The following is a 16,459-nucleotide window of genomic DNA, read 5'->3' on the forward strand; positions in this document are numbered from 1 at the left end:
GCTGACACTCTACTGCTGAGCCAACCGGCCAGGGCCCAACTAGGTTGTTTTTTACAGGAAGTTTTTTAAACTGATTTTTAGAGAGAGAAGACAGGAGAGAGAGAGACAGAGACACATTGCTTTGTTGTTCCATTCATTCATTCATCATTGGCTGATTCTTGTATGTGCCCTGAATGGGGATCAAACCCACAACCTTGGCATGTAGCAACGACGCTCTAACCAACTGAGCTACCCGGCCATGGCCCCAGCTATGTTCTTTTGAGAGTGTAATATAGGATCCAGGAGAACAAGGAAACAGTGTATCTTCTGCGTGTTATTCAGCTCAGAGAGACAACTCCATAAGGGACTGAACTGCCCACACAGGTTAGAGTTTTCATCTTGTGTTTCTGGCTAGTGTTGGGTCACATCTTCCAAGCAGGTCCCTTGGGCTGCAAGCTTTCATAATTAGAGTGAAATCCCATCTTCCGCATGGGTTAGGTTCTAAGGTCAGTAGCTGAGGCAAAAAAAAAAAAAAGTGGTCACACCACCTCCCTGGGGAATCCTTAGAAAAATGCCACCTTGGAAACTACTGATATATTGTCTCTCAATGAACCTGACAGTTGAGTTTTTCCTCCAAGGTTGTCACAGACTGCTCTGTCTCCATTGGAGCTCCAGATGAAGTAGCAACTTAACATTCTAGCCACCTGACTAAAAGAAAAACATATACATTTAAAATCAGAATCGCTTCTTCTCAGCAAGATACTCACCCACTGAGAGGGACCTAAAACCTAGGACGAACAGCCATGGCACCCAGCAGGGAGGTCAATGTCATATGCATTTGATACATATCTGATAAATGCTTATGGAAAGAATTATACACTCCACCAGTCACACTGCTATTTACTGTGTACAAGCTCTGCCTGGGTGCTACTATACAATAGTGTATATAACCCACAATCTCTACCTAGTCACTCACAGTCTTATGAAGGGGTTGGGGCAGGCACCGGCTTTGGGGCCTGCTGATTGAGCTCAGCCACTTCCTGTGTGAGTCCGAGGACACAAATAAGTGTCCTAATATATTACAGGAACAATGACAGAATATGCCCTGGGTACCAGTGGATGGGGGATCAAGAAAGACTTATAAAGAAGGTGATGCGGCCCTGGCCGGTTGGCTCAGTGGTAGAGCGTCAGCCTGGCAGCAGGAGTCCCGGGTTCAATTCCCGGCCAGGGCACACAGGAGAAGTGCCCATCTGCTTCTCCACCCCTCCCCCTCTCCTTCTTCTCTGTCTCTCTTCCCCTCCCGCAGCCAAGGCTCCATTGGAGCAAAGTTGGCCCGGGCGCTGGGGATGGCTCTGTGGCCTCTGCCTCAGGCGCTAGAATGGCTCTGGTTGCAACAGAGCGACGCCCCAGATGGCAGAGCATCGCCCCCTGGTGGGCGTGCCGAGTGGATCCCGCTTGGGCGCATGCGGGGGTCTGACTGCCTCCTCGTTCCAGCTTTTGAAAAATAAAAAAAATTAAAAAGGTGATGCCTGAGCTGAGTCTATCAGGAGGATTTTAGGACGAGGTCGAGGCTACCAACAAGGCAAGAATGACTTTCCATGCACAGAAATGTGAGGAGGGAAAGGTAGGCATGCAATAGTTGCTTTGGTGGCTTAGCGTATAAGGGGGAGAGGCTAGTCAGGCAAAGGTACTCACCATGTAAGACATTAAACTGTGTTATGTGAACAGCGTAGAGAATTTGGAGAATTGTGTGAGGAGCAAGTCTGTGTGTTCAGAAGTATATTTGCTCTGCCTGACCAGGCAGTGGCACAGTGGATAGAGCGTTGGACTGGGATGTGGAAGACCCAGGTTCAATACCCCGAGGTCACCAGCTTGAGCGCAGGCTCATCTGGTTTGAGCAAAGCTCACCAGCTTGGACCCAAGGTCGCTGGCTCAAGCAAGGGGTCACTCAGTCTGCTGAAGGCCCGTGGTCAAGGCACATATGAGAAAGCAATCAATGAACAACTAAAGTGCCACAAGAAAAAATTGATGCTTCTCATCTCTCTCCGTTCCTGTCTATCTATCCCTCTCTCTGACTCTGTCTCTGTCTCTGTCAAAAACAAAAAAGGAGAAGAAGAAGTATATTTGCTCTTATAGAGAGGGGAGGAACACAGGAGTGTGTGATACCAGTAACTAGGAAGCCTGAACCCTTGTCTAGACTGTGTTGTCCGATACAGTAGCCTCTGGCCACAGGTAGCTATATAAACTTAAGAACTCAGTTTCTCAGTTGCACTCACCACATCACCAAAATAATAACGCCATCTCGTCTTAAAGGAGCTGGGAGGTGTGATTAAGTTCATAGCCATGCAACGAGGCATTTCTTTTCAAAGGCTATTTGAGGGCCTGTTGCCTCTTGGTAAACTGTTGTGTCATTGCGGGTAAAGTGAATGTGTGTCCTGAAAGGGGGGGGGCACAAAGGTTCACTGTGTCTTACCTGATGACTATGAACGGGTTGTCATTATGCAATTATAGAAATCGTGTTCTGTGCAGAATAAGTTCTACTCTCTATCGACGGCCTGATCTCTGTGTGCCGCCTTCCAAAGTGCGATGCTGCCCGAAGGATGTGGCGCGTAAACACGCACGTTGACGGAGAGACCCACGCAGGTCACACCACGCTGACGTGTAGAGCCCCGGACTGTGGTGCCAGCTCACGCCTGAGCTCCTGAAAGAGGCCCTCGACCTGGGGCGAGTCCAACAGCCTGCCGTTCTTCCCGTGAATTATGGGGGATAGCGTGCGTGACCCCCGGATGGTTTGGCCGGGGCTGTCTGAAAAACAATTTGTTTTCAAGAAAATGCTTAACTGGGCTTTAGGGAGCGCAGTGAAATGTGAACAAAGAGGACAGTTAGGTCTTCTGCTGGAAAAACAAAGCTCTAGATGGGGTGACCGGAGTGGAGCTCACCAGGGGAGGCTGCTCTTGCCTCGTGGAGCAGGCGTGGGCGTCTCAGGTGACGTTCAGTGCCCCACAGTGGAGCGGGGTCCTTCTCCCCTGCGCCTCTTGCCTCTGGAAAGGCAGCCCAACTCTCTCTCAACAACCACGTGTTTCCTAGCTCCCGAGAAAGGTACTCCCTGACTTCCCTCGTGGACGAATTAGACTTTGTTTCAGGGACTTCCCTGCGCCACGTTCTCCAGGGACAGTGGAAGCAGATTTGCTTGAAGTTTTTCTTGGGCGCGGGGAGAGAGCTGACTGGTTCAAAAGGTTCACTTCTAATAGCTTCCCAGTTCTTATCAATTGGGAAACGGAGCTACTGAGGAATTGACCAGGCCACGTGAAGTATGCTAATCTAAAACACACACAGGCTATCACCGGCTTTTCCAACCTCTGCGCAGTTGGCATTTGGGGCTGGTAGTTTTTTCTCATGGGAGACTGTTGAGCGCATCATAAGATGTTTAGCAACATCTCTGGTCTGTGCCCACCAGAGGCCAGTGGTATCCTCCCCATGCCCCCACCATGTGACAATCAGAATATCTCCAGACATGGCCTAATGTTCCCTCAGGGGCAAAATTACCCCCTCTGTTAAGAATGACAGACCTGGCTCTAACATCAGCACTAAATATAAGCAGCTTGCTACAGGGAATATAAATAGGGATATCATATGGTAATATGCAAACACTAAATATCTATAACAGGTCTGTATTTTATTGGGAGATGCTCTGTTCACTGAGGTCATTCTGCATTCTACAATTACACTTGAGACTACTGTCTCTGTTCTTTTTTTAAATCGAAGGTGTAGCTAAGATACTGAGTCCCTCTCTCTTTCCCCACGGTCACCGCGGTCCACGTAAGGCCCAATGCCAGCTAGGAGGTGATCTGGGTTTCTCTATGGCGCTGAGGACAGAGGCTGCCGGAGTGCCCGCCTGAATGGTAGCAAGTAGACGGCCATCCATCTGCCGCTCCCCCATCCCACTCCAATGCCCACAGTCTTCTTATAAATAGACTAGATATCATTGATTTCTAGTCTATTAATGATTTCTCTGGACCCCCACGTGTTTGATTCCTCAGGATTTAACATGAAGGGAGTCAGCTTATAACACATGGAAACTTCATAATTCTGGAGGCAGAAAACCTGAAATCTGTTTCCATTTTTTCTCCTCAGCAACTGACTGGCACTGGCCAAGTCATTTCTCACCTGAGCTGGGTGACCAGTTTTAGGCAGGATGGTTTTGATTCTAAGTGACAAAAAGCTACTCAAGTTGGCTTAAAGGAGAAAAAAAAAATGTGGGTAGAGTGGAGAATACATTGGTTCGTGGAGTGAACAGTTGGTGCTTGTGAACCAACTGGAACCAAGAAGCCACACGTCTCATTAGCTCCCCCTGGGTCCCTTGCGCCTACTATGTGTCAGACACAGTTCTAGGGACCATAAGCGTCTTACCTCCGGTCTTCACAACAACACGTGTGGTCGATGTTGTCATCAGAGAGGCCCAGCGACGGCCTCGGACTCACACAGGAAGTGGCTGAGCTCAGTCAGCAGGCCCCAAAGCCGGTGCCTGCCCCATTCCTCACCGGGCCTCTGGGGTAGAGAGGCAGCGGGGCGGGCGGAGCACTGGAGATGCTCACACTGCGGGCAGGAGGGCGGAAATAAACCTCTGCACCAGAGAAGCAGGTGATCGTCTCCATTGGAAACCAGAGCGTTTCACGCGGGGCAGAGCAGATGCTGGGAATGGGGTGGATTGGACGGTGAAGCCAGTGAGTAGGTGAATTTGAATGTGAGGCAACTCCAGGTTTAGAAATAGCCCATCGTAGCGTTGGCCGTACACAAGCCTGAGTTCAGGTTTCCGGTGCTGGCTCCGCCCCGTGGGTGTTGTGATCATGGTGGAAGGGGCATCAGTCGAGCCCCTGAATCTGATACTGAGCTCATAAAACAGGCGGAACAGACGTGTAACGGCTCCAGCCACGTCCTCTTCAGCTGGAGGCAGGGAGTCCGGCTCGAGTTGTTGTCAGGTTCCCTGTGCCTTTCATGGTGGTTGCCATGGCTGCCCTGCCCCGGAGCCCGGCTGAGACCTGGCAGGCACCTTGAGGGCGAATGTGCCATCACACAGCCCCCCGCGGGTCCCATGTGCAGAACTGGGCAGAACTTTAGGACTCTGACCCACTTTCCTAAAGAATGTTCTCATGGAGTGTGAGAGCGAGGAGACCACGCTCCTGAAAAATTCATCGATCACAAACAAAAGAAGGGCGATATCTCAGGTGTCAAAATTATTTCTCTTTACCCACATATTCCTGTACCTCGCTTTTTAACTCTGTCAGAGATAGTGGCTTCACAAACCCCCAGGTGCATGGGGGAAATGGAGAATTTAGGTATCTGTGTAAACAGCAAGTATTGTAATAATTCTTTAGGAAAATTGTTTCGATTCTCTAACCAACTGCTTTGCTTCTGCTAATATGGTCCTTTTTGCAATAGGCAATTTTAATTCAAAAGCGATATTTTCATTAAGTCTTAGAACTTATAAAGCCAAAAAAGGTTTCCAGTTTTTGATTCAAGAATTGCTTTCTCTCTTTAGAAATCATGGGCAGTTGCTGTGGCTGCTTCTAGGAGAAGCCTTGTTTCTGCCTGTGGTCAATTGCCTCCCTTAGGACGATCTCTATGGTGCTTTCCAGAAGAGGACCAATGGGTTTGGGGCTCACTTCGCATTCATTATTTTAGCAGTCACTCTTGTGTAACACGGGAAAGAGTAGAATGAACCATTCAAGCCTGGGATTTCTAGGTCAGACTGCCTGGATTCAGGTAACGCTGGGGAAGTCAAGTTCTTCCATGCCTCAGTTTCCTCACCTGTAAATAGGGATAATACTAATACTTTGTTCAGAGAAAAGAAAAGTTGTGAATGGCAGAAAAATACATGTAAAGTCTTCGCTGAGTTCTCTCAGCACAAAGCAAGGTCATGTATACAAGTGATAATGAGGTCACTGAATTTATTATTTGGGGTTTAATTATTCCTGGTACTGGTTTGTTTGTTTTTGTTTTTTTGCTTTTTAGTTATTTTCATTTTTTAAAACTATCTCTTGATCATGTCTCTATTTCACCAAATATCCTGACATGCCCTCTCTACATAGATCAAGTATATGTCATCTACATAGAGCACTTTAATATCTGTTTGCCATTAATCTTCACATTTAAAGGAACCAGTAGGTTTTCTTTGTTTGTTTTTGTTTTTTTTCCGAAGTTAGAAGTGGGGAGGCATTCAGACAGATTCCAGCATCTGCCCAACTGGAATCCACTCAGCATGCCCACAAGGGGGTGATGCTCTGTCCATCTGGGGAGTTGCTCCATTGTGGCTGGAGCCATTCTAGCACCTGAAGTGGAGGCCATGGAGCCGTCCTCAGCACCCAGGCCAACTTTGCTCCAGTGGAGCCTCGGCTGTGGGAGGAGAAGAGAGAGATAGAGAGAAAGGAGAGGGGGAAGGGTGGAGAAGCAGATGGGCACTTTCTCCTGTGTACCCTGGCCAGGGATCGAACCTGGGACTTCCACACGCCAGGCTGACGCTCTACTGCTACGCCAACCAGCCGGGGCTGAAACCAGTAGTTTTAAGTGAATTTGGGGGCTTGCTTTGCAGCATGCCGCCTAGTGTAAATGAGGGAATATGTTAATAACATGGGGGCAGAGCAGCAGTTTCATGGATAATAACCACTGCTCTGGGGATGGTGAGGTGACTGTGGCCCTTTCATCTTGGATGGAAGAATTAAGCCTAAATCCAAATCAGCTTAAGGAGAAAAAATGGGGGTGTAATTGAGACGATGGGGGTGAGAGCCATGTGACACCAACCGCAGATGGTGTAGAGCCCTGCCCTCAGGTCTGGCTGAGGCGGGTGATGGAGGGAGGGCCGCAGCATGGCTGGAGAACACGCTAGGCACACCTGCTGCCTTTCGCCCACTCCTGCTCCGCGAGCTTCCTGATTGACGACGGCACCGTTTCCCACTCGGTGCTGGGCGCCTTCAGCAGCGTCCTTCCGAACCCCGCGTTCCAAACGGCCACCACCAGCCCGCGGAACTGCTTTGGCGATTGGGGTTTTTCATCAGAAAATGTTCGCGGTTGAAACGATCACAAAATCGTATTCACTTGGAAGTAGTATAAATTAGAAAAATATTGAATTAGTCCTCCTCTTTAAGGTCACGAGGAATCCAATCACACAGATAATTAGACTTTGGTTTACATGGGGATCTTGGAAAACACACGCACGCACACCCACACGTACACAAAACCATATGAGTTTAAGGAATTATGTCTTGCTGCATTCACATGCTTTTTCTTGCTTTTTAATTGATCCGCGAAGCCCGGCTTTCTACATATTTGCAAGGGACACTACACCCTTTCAAAACGAACTTCAAAAGTAGACTGGGGGTCCGGGAGGTCTCCGTCGTGTGTGAAGTAGGAACCAGGGGAGGGCATAGTCCCTGGTGACATGCCCACCACACATGCAGGTTTTTAGTAAGAAATCATGGTCTGGGCCCTGGCCGGTTGGCTCAGCGGTAGAGCGTCGGCCTGGCGTGCGGGGGACCCGGGTTCGATTCCCGGCCAGGGCACATAGGAGAAGCGCCCATTTGCTTCTCCACCCTCTCCCTTCCCCTCTGTCTCTCCCTTCCCCTCCCACAGCCAAGGCTCCATTGGAGCAAAGATGGCCCGGGCGCTGGGGATGGCTCCTTGGACTCTGCCCCAGGCACTGGAGTGGCTCTGGTCCCGGCAGAGCGACGCCCCGGAGGGGCAGAGCATCGCCCCCTGGTGGGCGTGCCGGGTGGATCCCGGTCGGGCGCATGCAGGAGTCTGTCTGACTGTCTCTCCCCGTTTCCAGCTTCAGAAAAATGCAAAAAAAAAAAAAAAAAAAAAAAAGAAAAAGAAATCGTGGTCTGTAAAGTGAGCCTGTATCCCTCCAGCTTTCTCCCCTCTACTTTGGAACCTGTTTGTGTCTGTACAGATGGCCTCTGTCAGTTGGAATAGTGGGGGGGGGGGGGGGGATGTGGCTTAAGTGAACAAAATTAGCAAATGACATAGCAAATAGAGAACAGCATTCCGTTTGATTGGGAGACAGAGCTGGGGGCTGAGAGATTTCCCAGGTAATAGTAGGCACCAGCCAGCAGCGTTTAAGCAGCTACCCGAGCATGGATTTTAAGTAGCCGGGACCCGACAGTTCTGTGATGAGTATTTCAGCATGCCCAAGTCAGCCCGGTGCTTTCACTGTGCTACCACTGCTCTTCCATTGTCTGTTTGTGTACATTAAAACGCAGTTCTGTCTGTACTATAGGAAATGGATTCATGCTGAACAAAATTTCAAACAAAATCATGTAAAGGATGATTTCATAGCAACTATCATATCAGGCTCCTGGAAAATTGCATTTGAACTTCAGTTCCACCTCAGTCACTCAAAGGAATTTGAATACTGGCTTCCAGCCATCCTGGTTCCTCAGCACGCAGTCTTAGCGATGGCTCCGTGCGAACGTGAAAGCCTATTGATTAGGCGTTAAAATCTGTCCCTCCCAGAGCCTCGCTACTAAGTGGTCATCAGCACCAACCCCACAGTGTCCTGGTGAGGACACCTCCACGTACAGCACAGCAGGTGGAGGGGGAGAGGATCATTGATATGAAGTAGCTACTTTGAACTTGATAAATAAAATCACGAGAAAGGTGTTGGACTCTGCCTGCCGGCGGATAGCTGCTATCCACGGTCATTGAAGGAAACATGTCTTATCTGAAATCTTGAAAGTGCCTTGGGATTGGGAGATGGGCACCGGGAACCTGATTCCCTACACATCAGCCCCTCCTTGTATGTCACCTTCCTTTTTTGTCCCCAGGCTGTGAGGACGGACACTGTGCTGAGTGGTTAGAGAGTACATTTGGGAATCGACAAATCAGAGTTTGACTCCTGGCCCCGGTCGCTTATTGGTTATATCGTCTCACTTCTCTGTGTCTCAGTTTCTTCATCAATAAATGGGGATTATAATCACTCTGACCTCATAGTATTGCTTTGAGAATTCAATGGGATAACCTACGTAAAGTAGCTATTGCAGTGAGTGACAGCTGACAGTCTTTGTGCAGAAAACACTAGGAGTTCAGATAGCCGTAACAGCGGTAGTTACTGAAGGGAAGCCAATAGGAGAAGGTATTGATTAAATGTGAGTATGGATTCTGATGAAAGTCTGATGTGTTCAGCCTGTCTTTGCCAGATCGGCTGGTGAGAACAGTGTGCCTTACCTGGCCCCCAAACAGTTAGGAATGATTGGAGTTTTTCAAATGAAACTCCCTTGGTCCATGAATCTATTTCAAGGATGCTTCTTCTTCAGTCGTGTTCCTGGGCAGGAGCCCCGGGCTTTTCAGCATCTTATCTCCTGTCTCTTTCCTCCACGTCCGCCCTCCGAAGGGTAACAGGCCAGTAGCTTGGTGCCTCTCTGCCACTGTCCATTGGTTTCCTCTCACCGGAAGCCCTTTCTCCTTCCTTAGAGCATTGCTCAAGTGTCATCTTTCCCAGGAATCCTTGTCGGACGCTCCACCCCTGCCTCTACCCGGCCAGGCTGAATCAACTGTCACTTTCTTCGTCCCCACGTCCTCACATCCTGCTGTTTGTCCTGTACTGAAATGACCCAGTTACCTTGTCTGCCTCCCCCACTAGACTGTGAACCCTCTGAGGGCAGGGCTGAGTTCTTGCTTGTTTCTGTATCCTCGGTATCTCAGAGAGCACAGAACGAGCACTCAGAGATTGCACTGAACCACACGGATCTATCGATAACATTGAATGCCCTGAGGGATAGATCAGGAAATAACAATTGTAAAAGCCATGACAATAATTAACATCCATTCGAGGTGCCTGAAAATGTCCCCACATACATAGTACATAGTACATCTGAAAAGAGGAAAAGATACTGCTTCTGACTCACGCACTCGTTACCTGCATTGAAACTCAGACCTGGTCCTGAGTTGGCTTTCTCGAGACCGGACTCTTCCCACTGCCCCCCACCCCCGGCTTTAGGGCACGTCCCCTGGGCCGCCACACCTGCTCCATTTTTCTGAGCTTTCTCCAAATGAACAAACCAGCAGGCAAGCATTGCGAGGACCCCAAGATGTAAGGGTGACGCTGGTGAAAGTGCGCCTGGCAGCCATCTTCCCTCAGCCTCTGGCCACCAGGGACTCCCTGCCGTGTGGAAAGAGAGGTTGCTGCAGGCTTCCTGTGGGAGAACTTCTTGACCCCAGGGCAGTTCCAAGTCTCTGGTCACCTCCTGCTAGGCTGGCTGCTCCTACCCATGGCCCAGAGTGGCTATGCTTCTCTTTGTAGGGATTCCCCATGGTGGCAAAAAGAAAAAAGAAATCATCATCGTGAAGAGCGTGGGTCATCCCATTCTGTGGGAGGCCATTGTGTTCTTCTTGCCACCTCTCCTCCACTTCGAACCCAATCTCACCAATTTGGTTTTAGTCTACCTTATGTGTTTGTTCATTCATTCATTTAAGAGGTGCCATTTGTTAGGAAGACACCAAGGATGCAGGAGTGAATAAAATACACAAAGGTCAGCCTTCAGGTAGCAAAAAGGGCTCCGAAAAATATTTTAAACAGGCAGCTGGATGGCAGTTTTCAAGAAGACAAGCGGGGAAGGCTGGAACGAGGGGAAAGAGCGGGACTGTGACTATTAGGTGGCGAGTGGGGGGGGGGGAGAATGTTCTACACAGAAGGGGGGCAGGCAGTATAAAGGCTGTGAACAGGAATGCATGGCACATTCTGAGGGCCACTCTCAGAGGTGAGTTAGAGGCAGCTGGTGCCAGGGTAGGCTAGACATGGAGGCTGTCATCAAGGGCTCGGACTTTTCTCTACATGCAATGGGAAGCCACTGGATAGAGCCACGCTGGCATGTGGTAGGACCTGGTTTCTATCTTTAACATGTTCTGGCTGCTGTGGAGAAGGGATGGGGACAACGGGGAGCAGACAGGTGTGCGGCAAGAGTGGGAGCAGGTTGACCAGCAAGGACACAGTGTGGTGGAGATGATGTGGTCTTAGATGAACGCTGCAGCAGGGGAGATGGAAGGAATGGGAGGCTTTGCAGATGGATTCCATGTCCACTGTGTAGATGGATATTTCTGCGCACACTGGCTTTCTGAAACATACCTGTAGTATGAATTCAGACATGTAGAGAAACACCAAACCACTTAAAAAAAATACATCTGGACCTTTTTATTTATTTTTCTTTTTTAGGTATTTTTATTGTGAGGTGGTTTCAATGTAACGTTCTCTGGATGCTCTCATGACACTCATTGCTGACCTTTGACCACTCTGTCCTCTCTCCCAGGTCGTCCCATCCCACCTACATCCTCGTCTAGCCTCCTCCCATCTGCTCAGCTGCCTAGCTCCCATAATCCTCCACCAGTTAGCTGCCAGATGCCATTGCTAGACAGCAACACCTCCCATCAAATCATGGACACCAACCCTGATGAGGAATTCTCCCCCAATTCATACCTGCTCAGAGCATGCTCAGGGCCCCAGCAAGCCTCCAGCAGTGGTAAGGAACTTGTGGTGTCTGAATGTTCCATGTTGTGTGCGTGACAATGTTGCGTCTCCAGCGAAATGGCCACTTTGCAGCGAGGGCTCGGGGGCTCAGGGGGGAGGTGATGCGGGAAGGATCGGGGTGAATTACGTTTGTCATTTTGGGGCATTGTGATTCCAAGATACATTGGTCAGAGGTCATAGATAAGGCTTTGCTTATCTCAACAGGGCCGGGGTGTCCTTCAGTGAAAGGGATTGGCCCACTGCTGCACATAGGAGCAGCCAGGTCCCAAAGGTGAAGTGCAGAAAGGCAATGGGATGTTGAATGTTGTATCACTATGATTCTGGTCGTAGCCAAGTGACCCTGGACACCCTCATGTGCCCAGTTTGTGTGCATCTCAGATCTCTTGATTTTGATGGCTAGCACCTAACTTTTCTTCCTTGCTTGTTTTGGTGATTTTGCTATTAAAATGTGTTCCCTTTGATATGAATAGTGAATGTCTTTCTAAGTCTGAAGTGGCTATGTGTGTGTGGGGGAGGGGGCGTGACCGCTCCTATTACCCTCTTCTGTGCCCCTTTATTTGAATTGAGCAAGCTGATCACGTGGTACCATGAGAAACACTGCCTCTAAATACCTAGTTGTTACTGTGGTTTTCACATCCACACAGTAAAGGGACCGGTCCCGGAGTTCTGTTCCACTTTGGAGAGTTTTGTACCTATTACCTCTACTCCTGCCCACTAATTTATAGGTGCAACTGCTCCAGACCCAGCAATACTGATGCTTTGTTTTGATTTCTCCTGTTGGTGATGTGTTCACAAAGCCTGTGAACATAGGAGTGGGCAGTATCTAGGGTGAAGTCCCCATGGTCCATGGGAAGTCACTTATAGAAATGAACTGCTCCCGACTCAAAGCCTTTGGAGTTAGTTATCTTCTGAATTGGCCACTCGTGGTGTTCACTAGCATATCCTGTCAAAAGCAGGACAGACATTCCCCTACCAAGAGTGTTCCTTGATGAGACCGTGTTTGGGCTCCGTCCACGATTGTATGCCGCCACTGGCCTCAGCCTCTTCAATTAGACAAGATCTCCTGAAATATATACATTTAAGATGATTCATTCTGGAGATGAAGTGATGGACTGCTACTTACGATGGCCCGTGTCCTTCTTCAAAGCTGGGTCGGATATAGTTAGTAAACTCATATTATTTTTTTTCCAAAAAAATTACCTAATCAAATCTCTCATCAAATGAGCAATCCATTGTTGATATTCTGAAGGTCTTTAATCTGCCATAAATCTTTATTAGAACTTATCAGAGCTTCTAGTTGGAGAGAAATGTGATTATGGCACTTTTAAAATGACATTACATCATTGGGGTGATTGGTTTATCATTTGGAGACGAGACATCAATCATGACTAGCGTAACCACACAGTAAATGAATGCAACCTTTCCACCGCAGAACAATGACACTGTAATTGCTCAAAATCAGGCTCAAAATGAAATCAGAAAATGCTCTTTCTTCAAATATGATGTTAACTTAATGGAATATATTATGAAAAATCATGTTTGAGGAAATTCTATGTAATTAAAAATACGCGGAAATATATTCCCTTTTCTCTTTCATCAGAACTTGATTTTAGCGACAGAACCATTTCTTTTTTTTTTCTGCAGAGATTATGTTGCATTTAATTGAACTATCCTCACTGATGTTTTGCTGCTTTTTATTTCATACTATGTAATCGTGATGAATATTGTATTATGAAGGACAAGAGGCTTTTGAAATGAGGTGCACCTGCTGATAGCTTTTTAAAAACAGACCATTATTAGGGAGAAAATGAGCTTTTAAAAACTATATCCTTTTATGTATGTATGGATACCCAAGCAAAGATGATTTCCATAGAGAGGTCAGTTCATATCTCAGAGATGTCTAGAATGTCCTCTTAGCGATAATGCTGTGAGCTATTTCCTTCCGGGTATTGTATCAGAATGGAAGTTGTTGATAGGGTATTTTTGTTGGCTTTCTATCTAATCAAAACCTCATTTGGGTGGACACAACAGATCTATGCTTTCCGAGTCAAACTTATCCATTTTTCATCACTTGTACCAATTTGTCCAGCTCACGTAAGATTGATAATGATTTAAGCTTCAGTAATGGGAAAATACTATAGAAAACTTGAGGGTCCATTTTCATCCCAAACAAGAGCTTTGATTTGATTTCTTCACCTGAGGGATGAAAGCCCACTTGTACATAATACCCTGTTTTCAGTGGATATTTATCTGAGAATGTATAAAAGTTCTGGCCAACAGGCAGTCATTCATTCAAAATTCTTGACTCTGGCTTAGTTGAATTGAGTGCAAATCAAATATATGTGCACTGTGTGTGTGTGTGTGTGTGTGTGTGCGCGTGCATGTGTCTGTGTGCACATGCATGTCTTATGGAATGGATTTAGGGTCCAGGGCAAACTGAGGATTCTATCAAGGTCTGAATGCAGTTGCCATGAATTTGAATGTCACGTAAAGGATTGCAGATAGAGCTTGACACAGATGAGACAGTGCGGAGCTGTGGTTGGGTGTTCCAAACGGAGTTTGATGAGAAGGGCTGGATCTTTCGGAGGGTGTCGTAACACTAACAAAGCAACCACATCGTCAGTTGTGTTATGTTTAGCTGATTAATTACATAGATTTTTTTTAAGTTGGGTTTCTTGGCAATGACCTTGTGTTCTGAAGATCTGGTATCAGATTGGCCTTTATTTCTTTCTTAGGTAAAATAAAACTCCTTCTAGCACATTCAGCCCATGCATGACAGTAAAAAAAAAAAAAAAAAAAAAAAAAAGAATTTCTGCTGTTCTCTTATTGTTACTATTATGACTTGACATTCGTGAAGCCCATCAGCAGGGGAGTCACTACACACATTTCCTGCCCAAAGAGCCTTTGTTCTGAAGAGACCAACCAGGCATAAACTCCGCAACTAAAATGTTTTTGACAACATGAAAGCCTGCTCGAAGCAACAACACAGCTTTACCTTTATGGCTTCCCTGTCATTATTTTCTATGAGGGTAGCACACTCTTTAGTGGATGGTACTAAAACCTCGACACCTTTGGAGCCAAATTGCTCTAGTCTTCATTCGGTGCCCATCAACCAGGGACCCTGGTGAGGTGCTTAGAAGAGCAGTGTTTCCTGTCCCCTCTGGCACTTACATCCAAATAGCTGAGCTCTGGCGAGCAGCTCATCCCGGTTCTGCCTTCCAGGTGGCCGAGTTAGCTCCAGAGATGTTTCTTCTATATAGCAGCATAATTTCAAACCCTAGGAAATAACTTATCTGGGGAAACATTTCTGAATCCGAGAGGCAGCGTACCGGAGGCTTCTGCCAATGCAGGAGCGATCGGACTACCTTTCAAACCGGAAGAGGGTCTGCACTTTGCTGTCAGCGCATGAGGCCGAAAATACAGGCACAGCCACCTGGTAATCAGAAGCATTGGCTTACCTGCCCTCTCATACAAGCCTGAGTTTTAGTTCTCTTAGAAGTCTAAATGAAGGGGCTTGGCACACTCGTTAGTAACTTCAAGCAAACAGAAGACCTGTAACCAGGATACCTGTTCTTCAAGACTCTTTCTGGCGGCCTCTGTGGCAGAGGAACTGTCCCAGCTGGAAGGCCTCCGTTGGTAACTGAGCACCTTGAATGTGCCCTGGCCTTTTTTTTTTTTTTTTAAAGCAATGTCTTGGTTCATTCTAAATGAAAATAATACATCAAAACCAGTAAAATTGCAGGTTACCTGGTGTGGTCCAAGACTTTAGTTGCCTAGATAATTTAATGACTGTCTTATTTATCTGGCATCATAAAGCAAAAGCGCTTCATCCACCCACCCATCCACCTATCCACCCACCCACTCATCCACCCACCCATCTCACCCATCCACCCATCCATCCATCCATCCATCCCCTCATCCACCCATCCACGTATCTATCCACCCACCCACCCACCCACCCACCCATCCATCCACCCATCCACCCATCCATCCATCCCCTTTCTTACGTCTTCCCCATAATTTGTAAAAGCCTATGACAATTTAAAAAAACCTGGAAGTCTATAACTAGGAGACACAATGAGGGTAAAGGACAAATCTAGACGGGAAAGCATACTTATACGCTCATGTATGTAAAGTCCCATTCCATTACTTAAGATCGGCAAAATACTGATTCTAGCTATCCTAGAAACCAAGGCAAACGGAGAAAGAACGAGATGCATTACATCTATAAGGTGAAAAACAAATCAACCACTCAGGGGCATTCTGTAGAGCAGGGGTCCCCCAACTTTTTACACAGGGGGCCAGTTCACTGTTCCTCAGACCATTGGAGGGCTGGACTAAAAAAAAAACTATGAACAAATCCCTATGCACACTGCACATATCTTATTTTAAAGTAAAAAAAAACAAAATGGGAACGAATACTATATTTAAAATAAAGAACAAGTAAATTTAAATCAACAAACTGACCAGTATTTCAGTGGGAACTATGCTCCTGTCACTGACCACCAATGAAAGAGGTGCCCTTTCCGGAAGTGTGGCGGGGGCCGGATAAATGGCCTCAGGGGGCCGCATGTGGCCCGAGGGCCGTAGTTTGGGGACCCCTGCTGTAGAGCCTCCCAGTGGAAGGCAATAACGTGTGCATCCCGGGCGACTGGGTTCCCGGCCACGTGCTGTTACGCACATGCTGAAGAGTTTCCTGTCAGCTCTCTTACAACCTCCCTCCACTTAAGCCAAGGGGAACATTTTTAGTTTTAAAAATTTTACAAATATCCAAAAATGGTACAGCCCAAGGACAAAACTCGATCCATAGATAAACCATAGTCCTATAAAGGACCGTGAAAACAGCATGTCCCTTAGACAATAGACCTTAAGTATCATTGCTCATAACTACATTTTTATGGGAATTAGCCAACTCTGAGGTGATAGTCAGCACCCAGAACCTGAGAAGCAGATGCCCCACGTTAC

At 47.4% G+C, this 16,459-nt stretch overlaps 1 protein-coding gene across 3 annotated transcripts in view; it reads left to right on the forward strand.

Annotated features, from left to right (window-relative positions):
• Positions 1-16,459, forward strand: part of TENM2 (teneurin transmembrane protein 2) — a 1,118,865-nt gene that overhangs the window by 751,017 nt on the left and 351,389 nt on the right. For all 3 annotated transcript variants that reach the window (XM_066273223.1, XM_066273224.1, XM_066273225.1), the window contains exon 4: positions 11,277-11,486. In XM_066273223.1, coding sequence (XP_066129320.1) covers positions 11,277-11,486 — 210 coding nt within the window. The remainder of the gene's footprint in view (positions 1-11,276; positions 11,487-16,459) is intronic.

This window comes from Saccopteryx bilineata, chromosome 4 (assembly GCF_036850765.1).
Source record: "Saccopteryx bilineata isolate mSacBil1 chromosome 4, mSacBil1_pri_phased_curated, whole genome shotgun sequence".
In the NCBI taxonomy this organism is placed as follows: Eukaryota; Metazoa; Chordata; class Mammalia; order Chiroptera; family Emballonuridae; genus Saccopteryx; species Saccopteryx bilineata.